Source organism: Haliotis cracherodii, unplaced genomic scaffold (assembly GCF_022045235.1).
Source record: "Haliotis cracherodii isolate W230 unplaced genomic scaffold, xgHalCrac1.p SCAF_12, whole genome shotgun sequence".
NCBI classification, from domain to species: domain Eukaryota; kingdom Metazoa; phylum Mollusca; class Gastropoda; order Lepetellida; family Haliotidae; genus Haliotis; species Haliotis cracherodii.
Window position 1 is genome coordinate 14,765,310 of NW_027266267.1, and position 13,816 is coordinate 14,779,125.

At 38.5% G+C, this 13,816-nt stretch overlaps 1 protein-coding gene across 12 annotated transcripts in view; it reads right to left on the bottom strand.

Annotated features, from left to right (window-relative positions):
* Positions 1 to 13,816, bottom strand: part of LOC139458196 (rho guanine nucleotide exchange factor 11-like) — a 121,702-nt gene that overhangs the window by 75,400 nt on the left and 32,486 nt on the right. For all 12 annotated transcript variants that reach the window (XM_071239539.1, XM_071239536.1, XM_071239538.1 and 9 more), the window contains exon 4: positions 6,127 to 6,176. In XM_071239539.1, the coding sequence (XP_071095640.1) occupies positions 6,127 to 6,176 (50 nt within the window). The remainder of the gene's footprint in view (positions 1 to 6,126; positions 6,177 to 13,816) is intronic.

Below are 13,816 nucleotides of genomic sequence, written 5' to 3' on the forward strand. Positions count from 1 at the left end.
GTCTCTCCTCTGGTTTATTCCACCTTGCTCTACAGAGGATGGGAGTTTATCATGATGCACCCTCTCGTAGTAATCAGATTTTGAACGTCACGGAGCTCGGCACGGAAGATGTAAATTTCATCTTGCTGCTATTAATACAGCACATGAGGAAAAGGTAGCGCTTCGTACCTGGGATATGCAGGTAGCCATAGAAACGCTCAAATAATCTCAAACGAACTTGCTTTTATCAAGGGTAAGGACTTTCACAGTATTACCGTATCAGGTAGTAGGGTACCAGCCGAGTTCAAAGTGAACATTTACAGGGGACTTGATGCTTGATATTATATCAAACCACTTCAGGCAAGAGACATTCCATCAGTCAACAAATAACTAAGTCATGACAAAAAGTGAAATAGATGAAGTGTCGCTTAACTTGTCATTCTCAAAATGGATTAATGAACAAGGGCAGCAGTTTTACAGCAGTACTTGAACTCAAAAGTCTTCTGACTGAGATGAATTAACTCCAATAAATAATGAATTATGTCTTTGTGCTTTTCAGACAGTAACATTTCTCGCTGAAAAGTTACTACTCTCACATGTTTAAATTTCAGACACGTTACTTTTATTACCTAACAGTCATAACGTGAAGAACTTCTGAAAGGTTGTAACAAGATATTAAGTTTGGGACTTCAATTACACATGCAAACATACTCAAGTAATTCTATGCTAATATTTGTGAAGGAACAGACAGCTAGCTGCAGCTGAAAGTGTTTCTGACTTCTCAGCATGGAGGTAAGGTGAAGAATGCCCAAGCTGGGGAGTATTTGCAGATTCTACACATACAAGCTGAACAAATCACCTCCTGTAATTCCTCATTCAATAATTCACCATTTAGCTGCCTATCTCATTATGCTGTAACCAAATCTAGCCCATAATCTTCCCCACAAACATGCTTGATAGGATTTCACACAACACACAAACCCATTCCTCCCATGTAACTCACGCTTAACAAGACAAATATTTAAATTTGAGACTTTTTCCCCCTCTTTTGAGATGAGAAAGTGTAAAATGTTTACTTTCAGCTGCGCTCTAGGTAATCCCAAACCTCATCAACAGCCCTGCACTTTGAGCCAGCATGGCTTGATCAAGTTTATTTTTATTGCAGGCATCCATCTATGGGAGCAGTACAAGAACGGTATAAGCAAATGATAGTGTTAAATGTGCCATAAATATGTCCTACATTTATAGTTGGCATCACCAAGTTTTCTTCAAGTTAGTCTTGGCCATAAAGTCAGCTGTAATCATTGGTGGCCTGTTTCGTAACGAGTAAAGTTCCACTGCGATTGACGTAGTGATAGTCTTGATGACAAACATACACCATGCTGGGTAGTTGAAGTTTGAGTAGAACCTAGTATCTGTAGGTCTGTTCCTTCTGAATACATGGGTTTTATTCCCCAAGTAGATGCGAGATGACCTGGGTAAGGATTGGCTGGAATATCACTAAAAACAGCCTATAACTACACATACTCTAACACCATTTGCCTTAATAATAACATATACTGCCTGGTAGAAGTGGGCAGGAGTCTATATGAACCAAGTGTCTACGGGACAGACAGATTGACAACCTCAGATCATTCACTCAATAGACTCATCTACACTTGTTCACAGCCACCAAAACTGGATGCACGGTAAAGATCTTATCTATACCTCCCTCCTAGCTAATGGGAAACACCACAACTGTCAGGTAGCTGCAGTGATTCTGATATTCCTAGGGTTCTTTGTGTGCATCTTTAAATGCATGAAAACCTAAAAAGTATCAGCTTGTTTTGTCTAGAATGAGGCATGTTTCTGCAACAATTCCTTTAGAAAGACAACCAAAGAATGTCCTCTACTGCTCCAGCTTATGACTTTATCCATTGCAAAGAGAACACATATATACAACGAGATGGTCCATCACATCAGTAGGGTGGCTCAGTGGTCTATGGTGCCACTACTCACGGCACTGTCCTTTGTTCATCAGCATCTTACAGCAAGAGGTTCATGAAAGTGGTAAACGTCCATGGCTTGTGCCTTTACTCCCTATGCAAAATTTATTCCCTTGATCACAGTGAAATACTGTGTAATAATCTCCCACTTGCATCTGTCCATAAGTTCTTCGAGTTCTGAGAGCAACAGATGAACACTGGCTCAAAACATGTGATCCACTGAAAGGCTACTGAACCCTTCACAATTCCCTCAGGAAATTATTTTGTAAAGTCAGCACAATTTACCTTTTGAGTGTATAAATGTAGCATGAACTACAACGGATGTTGTGCAGGACACCAGCTGGAGGCCATGTCATTGTGACATGCCACCATGGCATACACCTGATCTGTACACCAACCAAACCATCGAAGCTAGCACATACTAACATTTTCAAGCTCGTAACAAAACCATACAATCTATCTGAACTCTATATGTAACATGTGTCCTCAAAAAGGACTTGTGGTAGAATAATCCAGTGACAAGCAGCCTTAATCTGGCACTGTCCACGTCTGATCCCCACACAAATTGAGGAGATAAAATATATTGATCCAAGAATGTAGCAAACTTAGAGAATCAATAACTCATTCTTCTCAGACAAATGTGAAGTAGTACACCTGCACATGGACTAAATGTTGCTACCACACATAATTCTCCCGACACCATGCTGTATAGCTGCCTACCAAATGCTACCAAGGAAACGTGTTGGAAACTGAGTTCATAAAATTGCACATTGATATTTTGTACGATAAAAACAAAAAAAACATTTCACAAGACTCACCCCAAACTGGTATTATCTCTTTAGCCTAAACATGTTTCCTATCCTCATGTTTTAATTTTGCCCACTCAAGAAGCATTGGCTATTATTCCATCAGATAACTTACCAAAACCTGGCTTTGAGCTTGAAGTTTCGGCAGCAGAGTACTTTTACCTTTTTGGGGTTATAGTAGCTCTTCTGATCAATGACAGGAATGATCTCAGTGGGCACATTGGTAACACTACTAACAGTCTTAATAACGTGTTGAGGCTGACTATAACAGTTTTTCCTGCATGTCTACCGGGGCAAATGGAGGGAAGTTTACTCTCTCTTCTGACATTTCAGCAGGAGTTGGAAGTGAAGCAATCCCTGGTCGGCCAGGACTCTCTACAGAAGTGAGCTAGAGGAAGCCATGTTTACAATCAACTGGGAGATGATTATTTGGCAAGCTGGTGGTTTGTGTGAAGTCTGACGGCAGTAGTACGAGAGTGCAGGGTGGACTCTAACATCTGCTACAGTTATACATGAATGTGTAGAATGGCACTACAGCTTGCCACAAATACACCCATCATGGACAGAGGTGTAGCATGGCTGGGCAATATATGATCAGTGTACAGGTACCTGGCTTCGTCCTGACATACTGTGTATGAATCACGATCAAAGACTCTCGCAGGTTGTCAATCATATATCCAGATTTGGTCTAGTATTGGGAAAGCATTGCTGGAAGTGGCAGCACTGGTCCTGTCCTTGAGCTTGAAAGGACACTAGTGCAGCCAGACCTCTTGAGAATCTCTTTCAATAATACCACAGCAGACATATAAAAAATATGTGTCAAAGCGAAAAGTTGTCTGATCCATACCATTAGTATCATTTCGCAATCTTACATCCCTGATGGTGTGACCAACGAGTTTGTTTTTCATTTAATAGTAGCAGCACCAATCTGGAAATTGAAATTTTCATCTTTTTCTTTCAACCACCTACATTGAAATTTTACGCCAAGATTTGGTAAACAACTTATATAAAATAAAAGGCCTTATGAATACGACACACATACAGAGACTATTGATTTAGATCCCACTATGAACAACCCCAGGATAGCTGATACTCCCACTCCCAGTAGACTCACCACAATTTGCCCTCTGGGCTAGACACAGACACTGGTTTGTGACCAGGACAAAACTTGAAGTCCCTTTTTGCCTAAATTTGGTTAATGTTCCAATACAAGAATTGTAGTGAGTGAGTGAATATGGTTTATGACGCTTTTAGCAATATTCCATCAACATCATGGCGGGTGACACCAGGAATGGGCTTCACACATTGTACCATGTGGGGAAACGAAACCAGGGTCTTCGGCGTGATGAGCAAACGCATTAACCACTAGGCTATCCCACCGCCCCAAAGAATGGTAGTCCTGTTGAACTGACCTCACCATGTTAATCAAACTCTTATACAAAATCTTGCTTTTCTATTCTGGCAAATCTAGTAGAATTCGGGAAGGAACAGTGTCACTACCTCGTGGACTGCCACTTTTACCATTAGCCAGATAACAACTCTGTAGCAGATCATTTCTGCAGACAAGTGAAAATAAGAAATAATTTCTAAACCTGTTAGCCACATCCATAATTCAACATTGCTGACCTTCAAGCTTGCCTTCAGGCCCTGTCTGCAAGTGACTACTGCATGACACAACATTACTAACACCTTACTTTAGCCACAGCATTCTAAAAGGGAAAGTCAGTCTGCAAATAAAGTCCCTAGGTTGAAGCCAAACCATGTTAATTTATCAGGTTTAGCATTTAGCGTGATGAAGCTACTGAAATAATTGTAAAGACAAGAACAGATTAGCAATGGAATAATCAGGCATTCGAAATTATCACTTATCCACTAACCTCGGACCCGTCAAATTCAGGAAGGACTAGGGACAGTTGCTTGTGGACTACCACTTCTTCCAATAGGTAGATAGCAACTCTACAGCAGATCATGTTTGCTAACTAGTGAATAGAAAACCTAATTTCTAACCCTGCAGGCCATACAGATATTCAAACTCACTGCCAATACTTTACTGGGAGTTGTTCATCAAGGTGTAAAGATCTGTGAATGTTGCACTAAAGCTTGGAGAATTCAGAGGCAGGAGACTGTATTAAAACTGTTATGGAGCCAGGAGGTCACGTAAGTCTGGTGGTTCGTGATCCTCTACTTCACACTGACCTTCTGGAGACAAGCTGGTGTGTCCCAAGGATGCAAGAAATGTTCAGTATAAGGCTCTGTGGTTTCAACCATACATTACATGAACACTCAGTGTTTGACAGTAAGAATGAAGGTCAAGTGTTCCTTCTCATAATCCTGATGTCAAAAATGTAGATGTCCTGTCCCCAAAATAAAATATAAGAAGAGAAATTCTTAAGTACCAGAGGATCCCCCTTACTTTAAATAGTATTATATCAAATGTTTCATGTACTCTAAAATAACACATGAACTAATTGCAAAACAAGACAAATTAGTGGTCATTTTTCAACTGATCTGGCATGCTGTTTTGAGATGACTGCATTCTTTTGTCCTACAGTCTCTGCATTCACCAACAGAAACTGTTTTCAAAACTATTTACTGCTCAATCACCTTTTACTTACATATTCACAACCCTACTGGTTTTCCTGCTATATCTTTGTCAGAAGAAAGTTTGATTCATACTGTTGCTGTGTGTTTGGGCACAAAATCTTCTGACAGATTTGAACATAACTTTGCACAGCTTTCACTTGAACCATGAGATGTAACTACTTCTTTTGACTCTCTTTTCACTTTTTCCCATTTAGATTAGAAGATCCTGACAGACATACTTTCAACACCCATCTTTTAAACATCCACAGATAAGAACAGTCCTTTGACACACATATCCTCCTCACTACTGAAATGTTTCATACCCCCTTCCAAGGAACCTATCTTATTTCTATAAATATTTATTGAAATTGTTCTTTCTCAAACTCAGTCCTTGTAGTTTTATCTATTATCAGCAAGTCGTAAATTCACACACTCGGATCAATCAAGTGGTAAATTTATCTAAATATCAATAAATGCAATAATACATTTTTTTAAATATTCTTTTAAAAATATTAAATATTTCCATGACATTAAACAAAACAATACTTTGGAAATGGATATATTAATTATACATAATACTCACAATACTTCAAATTCCCCCAAATCTCAAAAAACTTGAATCCACAACTTCAATCACTGTGTGACGAGCCTAATCCTTTTCAAGCGGCTAATTTTCCACTGTGGTGCATTGTTTGGGCTACTTTACCCAGAGCTAAAGCAATGATGTATCCCAAGCAGAGGCCTACAAGTCCACTCTCTAACATCAGCCTTACCTTTATGATCCGATCATGCTGCTGTACTCCAGCTCTTGCTGCGGCGCCATCTGGAGGAAAAAATAAACATCACTTAATGGGGAGATAATCTATACCAGGATATTATGACATTAATCTATGCTTTATGTGTCTCCCACTTAGAAGCACAGTTAAAAGAAGGTGTTGTTTTTTTGTTTGCTTGCAATAAATTATCACAATTATCTAACAATATTACATACGAAGGGCCTTGTAGAGAGATGGGACGTTGTGAGGATTTTATGACACTTCATACATTCATCATTTTTCACACGGATCGATCATAACTTTGAAATACATCCAAATAACGATATACTTTCAGAGGACCATTCTGTCCATCACCTATACCATGTTTGTACCTGAATGACCGTTCAATTGTATATATCCGACAGACATAAATTGTATATTTCAGCAGAAAAATACTTCTGTGGTGCAGTGCAGTATCAACAAAATGTCACACATATATATATATTTAATGACTGTTGTAACCATTCCCATGTTGTCATTCCGGAGTACAGCAACCCCTTGTCTCAGATCTGGGCTATGCCCAAGGTTATACATAAAGATTTTGCAACAAAATCATGCGAAATCTGTAAGCGAAAACACCTGGCAAAGAGCCAGCTTGGAACAAATCGGTTCTGTCAGAGTGAAAAGATAAATCAATATTTTGATACATCAAGATTTTTCAATCCTCCAAAGTTTCCACACTGCTGACATGTAGTAATATTTATACAAGCTCGAGTTCACCTGTGGCCAGTTTGTGGGATCTGGTTGTAAGTTGTAGAACAGGCAGGCACAGTTATTCACTCAATGCCTATGTCTGCTCCCAACAAACTGACAATGATCAGTCCACAGTTGTGATTGCAAAAGTGTGGGCAATATTTCACAGTTAAATCTTCAGTGATTAATTACTCCCTAATCATCCTTCTGCCGGGATTGCAATTACCGCTCGCCCTTGGGCTCAAGGCAGTTGACTCATGGTGGTGGAATCCACTGAATGTACATGGATCATGACACCCCAGCATGTCATGTATTGCAGCTATCTGACGATGCGTTCTCATCACACAACACATTTCTGATTTACTATTGTTTTGCTAACAATTTAACTTGGGTAGGTCAAAACTGAGCAAATACACTTTGTGAAGCTCAATATGTTAATTTTATTAATTTGACTTTAAGTTGTATGGGTCAATCAACATACCGTAATAAAATGTTAATGTTTGCAATGTTTACAGTAACATTCATGCATTTCCTCCAGGAGGGAGGGCTTTGTTTGGCATACGTTTACAGTGGCAGGAGACTACACATTTGAATTTGGTCAAATACTATTTAACAGCTAGCACTTGCATATGACATTGTTAGTCGTGTAGTTGTATCCATTCAGTTTTCAAATCTATCAAAGGATCTTTAAACGATTTTCCTTTCATTTTGTGATTGTTGCTTTTGGCTCAACTGGGTTGAATCCAGAACTAACAAATTGTGCCACCTTGTAATCTGAACAATAAATGATATTCAACTCTTGTCTAACTTTAACTATCAAGCTATCAAGACATACTGTTTTTCGAAGGCCAAAGTGCAGAATTATTTTAATACAGTCGATAGCATTTCCATTGCCTGAATAGAGATCTGCATTGATGAGACCATTGCCTTGCATAAGAGCTAAATACAAGATGATGTAACACATATAGCCGTGCCTCTAATTATACGCCTACCTTGAATCAACACTGGTCTGGTAGAGTAACAGTGTGCACCTGTAAGAGTGTGCACCTGTAACGCCAAGGCTGCAGCAGCAGCAGCACCATGCAAGTCAGGGTAGGAAACTTAGCACATATACGTAATTGGGTAAAAACTATTTGAAACAACGCCGAAAGACGACTTCAGATTAGTAGGTGGGGGAGTTTTGGCACTGAGTGTGTTATTCTGACTCTAGGTCACATCAAACTAAATATTGTCACAGATTGAAGGCATTTGAAAAACTAACACCAGAATCATTTAAATGTCGGCCTTACATAAAAGCCAAGGTACTTTCTGCTAGACACAACTATCTACTCAGGTAAAAAAAACAAAAAAAACATCAGATACTTAAGGCAGGAGTGTTCAATTACAGGACAAGATGGATAGAACAAACTACAAAAGACTTGAGAAATCAGTTTGTCATATACGTTGTTCGTTATACACGTTTTCGCTCGGAACGTCTGCCATCTTTGATGAAAAAATACACAACACACGTAATAGCATCAGTAGCTTGTACTAGCAGTGATCACTTCATAGCACTGCATAACATTTCATAACATTCATTTATTACATTAAATTAATAACCTTTTTAGAACATCGTTCATCATATAAGTGTACACAGCATTTCACGATTTACATACGGGAAGATGTAGAGTCAGTGATTCTGCTCTGGCCTTATTTGCTGACTGCATTCGTGAAACTGCTTTGTTGAGATCACAGACACTTTGACACAATCTCGTGAAATTTATATGTTTAATGTTTGTTTTACAGACAAGGCTAGTCCAATTACAGGTAAGACTAACATAAAGGAAGCTCAACAAGGATTAATCGTCACCGCTGATTTTGTTGATTCGCCGCTGGTTGCATATAGCCAATTGTCAGGGACACTTAACACTGAGTGAGATTTCTCATTTTGCTATACACATCACTAATTAGTGGTATATTGGCTTGTCGGGGATCAGAAATCAGTTTGTTATAGACGTTGGTTAGCTGTAGAGAGTTTGTTATATATGTTAGTTAGCTGTAGAGAGTTTGTTATATACGTACATTTTATATGATAATACAGAGGAGATAAATCAGCCATTTTGTAACAGTTCGTTGTATCCGTTTGTTCACTCTATCCGTGTTCTACTGCAGTAGGCCTGACGTGTCCCACCCGTGAAAATAAGCAATGGGCAATTTGGAAAATATGATTTAGTTGCCCTCAAGCAAGTATGAAAATTGGTGGTATTAACTTTGAAAGATTTATCATCTGTTTGTCAACAACAGATGATGTACCTGACTAGTCATTTTTTCTATTCTCCACATCTATTAGCTGTTGCTTCAGTTAATGAAGTGTTTTTTTATCAAAATCAAAGTTTCTTTCTTTTCTCTGATTAAGCAGGGCAAGTTGAAAATCAGGCTGGGCAATTAGGAAATCTTGGTATTTGAACTTTCCATGTAACATGTGTAAAGTTCATATGTCCTGGTTGAGAAATGTATGATGACATGACTCAGGTTCAAGAATAATGCATCATTTATAAATTAAACATTTAACTTCCTTCAAAATATGCACACATGACCAAGTGTTCCACCCTCAGTGTGATTTAATAGTGATCCAAATATCCCATGCTTCATCTGATTACTTGGGGCTTCACAGTAGCTGCAGATACATGCCCTGACCACAGGTAATCATATTCTGCAAAAATACATCCACATACACCTCAATAATGACTGGGATATAAGATCAAAAGACTGTAAACTGTGGACATATTTAATCTTGCAAAATATAATCTGTTCCAGTATAAGCTGAGCACAAACTAGGTTAATTCAACATCTTGACTGACTGGAATTTAAACCGGAGGACCCTCTGTGCAGACTCCCATCCAACACACAGTTGTGTCAGAGTTGTCTCCCATGTGTATCAATGATAACCATATGCCGCAGCCACCTACTCGTTCCACTCAAGCAGAAAGTTATGCCTTTTATGTAACTACAGGCAATTTGTCTTCAATTACCGAGGTGTGTGAGTAGTCAACATGTCTTTAGGGTTACTTCATCTTACATGCCTATTCATACATACAGACATCTTCAATCATTTATTATGAAATCACTTATGTTTTTCTGTTACAAGTAAAAAGAATAAAGAATGAATTTAAGGTTCAAAATTTGTATTCCCTTAATAAATTTGGAATAATTATATCAGGCTGATATTATGTTACACTTAGGGAAAATTAAGAGATCATGAAGTTTGTTACTATATTTCCTTATTTATTTTCATAATGTACATTTCAAGTCTGATGATCGATCTAGGGACACAAAAAAATATCTGGAAAAAGTATGACCAAAGAGAGTGCCTCAGCAGGGAACATGTCAAAGCATCTTGATCAGGTGTAATATATACACATATACACATATATACATTTACATGAGCCACCAGTTTGTCGCTAGTCCTAAATGTGTGCTAAATTTGGTGAAGAAATATTGTATGGTTCTGAAAACGTGCAGTACCACCATTTCCAGACAAAGTCAAAGTTGTTGCTATGGAAACTCAAATTATTTAATTTTTTTCAAAAATCCCAAACTATCATAAGGCAACAGTTCACCACTAGACCTAGCTATGTTACAAGTTTGGTGAAGAAATAGAGTATGTTATTTCAAGATCTGCTCCGAAAACGAGCACTACTGCCATTTCAGGCTTAAGTCAAATTTGTTTGCCTTGGAAACTCGAAAACAAATTATCGAAAGATATATAGACATAAAATATCATGAAAGGAATGTCTATTTTTTCAATATTTTCATTTGAATTGACCACATAAAAATGCATAGGCAACATTATCTAGTCTGTCAAAAATTACTGTACAGCTGCCGGTAAAATGTTTAACCCGGACTGCAACCTCTGCACTTTGACATTATTTTACCAACATTAACATCTTACAAACATCAACTTTCAACAGATGTCTTAAACACTGAAATATTGTTTTATCACTGGCATGTGCTTATTCAAACCCATAATACTTGTCTGTGTGATAGGAGTGTCATAAAATTATTCATGTGTTCAATTACAGCAATAAAGATAAAATCTTGTCCCCTCAACTTCCAGGTAGAGATCATCATCCACTGTGTCAGTCAGTCAGTCAGTCAGTACCGGCAGAGCTTGACACTGGCCTGCCTGGTGGAGCATGTACTTGCTACCTAGCTATCTGATTGCAACCTGGTACAATTCACACTTTGATGGTGTCTAGATTGTATCTGTTATTGAATCAGTATACAGCCTATAAAAGTCAAAGAAACTTATTGAATTGAAGGCAACATATGTTCACACAGATGACAGTAACAGTAATTTCAGTTTTATAGTGACAAGTTGTGTTTCCTGTACAGAATGGGCAAGATGTTTTCTCAGCAGGCATTGACAGAACCTGGTACATGGTGCACAACATCTTTGGTTGGTTGTTATACGCCGCACTCAGCAATATTCCAGCTATATGGACCAGACAATCCAGTGATTAATATCATGAGCATCGATCCATGCAATTGGGATCAATGACATGCATCAACTAAGTCAGCGAGCCTGACCCCCCGATCCCGTTAGTCGCCTTTTATGACATGCATAGTCGCCTTTTATGACATGCATAGTCGCCTTTTACGACAAGCATGGGTTGCTGAAGACCGGATCTTCACGGGCCACAACAACTTTCAGAATATATGACATGTGTGCATAGAAATATTTGACAGTACAGATATCGTGCGCAGACGCAGTACAGTACATTAATCCTGAGTTGGTTTTTCATACCAATTATGTTCAAGTATTGCCTCCTAAGCATCCATAATTTCTGCAGACAAATAAACAGTGCAAGATAATTAATTCATACAAAAATCTGTCAAACACTACATAACCCTATCAGACATCAGCTGTTGAAAAGTCTTGGAGATTAGGTTGTTAATCTCATGTTGTGAAGCAGTAGAGTTAATAGTGCCCTGAGCAACACACCTCTATGCAACAAAGCATCTACTGGGCGCTTGATAATGTTACCGGCTGTGTAAGGGATACAGTGTCCCCTATCAACATGTAATCCTTCAAGTCACCTTGTAAGGGTCACAGTCCAAACTACCATCACAAAAACATTCTCTCAAATCATATAAGCCCATTTCCCAGAATTCAGTTAGGCCCATTTGACGTTGAGATAACTTACTCTTGGCTCAGAGACATTATGTGACCTTCAATGTTATTTTCCAGTATTTCTACAGTGGAGAGAGGACTGTGGTGTATCAAGGTCCTATATTGATGTGGTCGAAGCAACCCCAACCTTTCAAACACCAGCAAGTGTTTTTGTTCCACTGCCATGTTCAACACTACAGGCTTTGGATATGAATCACCTTTGAATATTGAAATTAGGACTGAACCTATCAAAGCTTGAAATCTAATACTGTACACATACTTCCGAGAATTAGTGGGACAGTCAAAAGTGTCTGTTGACAGCTAACCGTGAGCTGGCACATTGCCATGATCACTGCGACAGTCCTCCACCCCAGCATGTACTGCAAGGGGAGACAACTGTTGGTGCCACCACTCAGCCAATATTTAACTTTTCTTCTGGTTGAGTGAGTCATTATTAATTAAAGCCGAATCAGCAATCTTGCAGCTATTTCTGGTTGAGCAATATGTTATAGATACTATAAAAATACACCCATTTCTGAGTTTGGTTCTTTGTGTATAATCATGGGTCAGTTGAATTCACCAATAAAACCCACCCTAATGAATCCTGAAGAGTATCAGACAGGGGGAATATAAAGGTAATGCTCAAGTGCATAATTATATATACTTGTTTATATTAATCACTACTGCTGCAACTATAAGCATCATATATTTGATTAAAATAGATTCTTGTGCATAATAATGAAAATTAATGAAAATAATATATGTATATCAGTTCCCATTTATAATTATTTTAGCCACTTGAATTACGAAAAACAAAATAAAAAATATATAAAAAATAAAAGTGCTTTCGTAAACTAGCGCTGGCTATAAAAGGCGCCGCCGCAGGCTATATTTAGTAAACAAATACTCAAAACTCTCAACACCGCTGGGCATATTCAATAACATTGTGTGTAGAGATGATAGATCACAGGTAGGAGCGTATGCACACTCGATGACCTTTGACATCACAGGGCATTGTTTCGCCAGTGTGACTTGCAACAAAATACTACAAATTATTACCCACGTGGTGAAGATACAGGTAGTAAGATACTAAATCCGTACGTCACACGTGTGTCGTACAAGGTTGACCTTGTTTTATTCGTTTTGATTGGATAACCGTGACCTCTGTCACACCGGGACTACTTTTTTCATTCATAAAAAAATCGCGAGACGTCATTCATTTTGCGATTACAAGGCAGAACTGAAGAAATTCATGAGAATGAGAGATATTTACAAACACTGTATTAAACCAAACAAGATAGTCGAACGCATCAAATTCGGTTTGCATTCTATATAAGTTATGCATAGAGCTTCTACAGACATATAATCGAGCTAGATCTTTTTAAATCGATTTACAATGTACGACTACCGATCAATAGAGCGAGGGTCCCCTTGGGCGTGACACACCCGTCCACTTTCGCAACTTTCAAATTGATTTAACGTAAAAGGATAAGCGTGGTGAAATAAAGTCTGTTTAAACTATCTGGACAGATATCAAGACTTACTTGGGATGATCCGGTTGTGCCATCGGTGTCCCCTTTGAAGCGTATTTTGTGGCGCTGTTTCGGGAGGTGTTGTTCATGAATGAACGTACACGACAGCACGACCAGATCACTTAAAGTTCACAGTTCCGATACAAATCATTCGAAAACTCCGTGGAAGTGTGCCTGACTTCTGATTTTGTGGCCCCAAACATCCCAAATGTGAACAATAACATTCCCTATCTCTAGCGTAAAACGCTGTGAGTGGATCGCGGTTATCTTT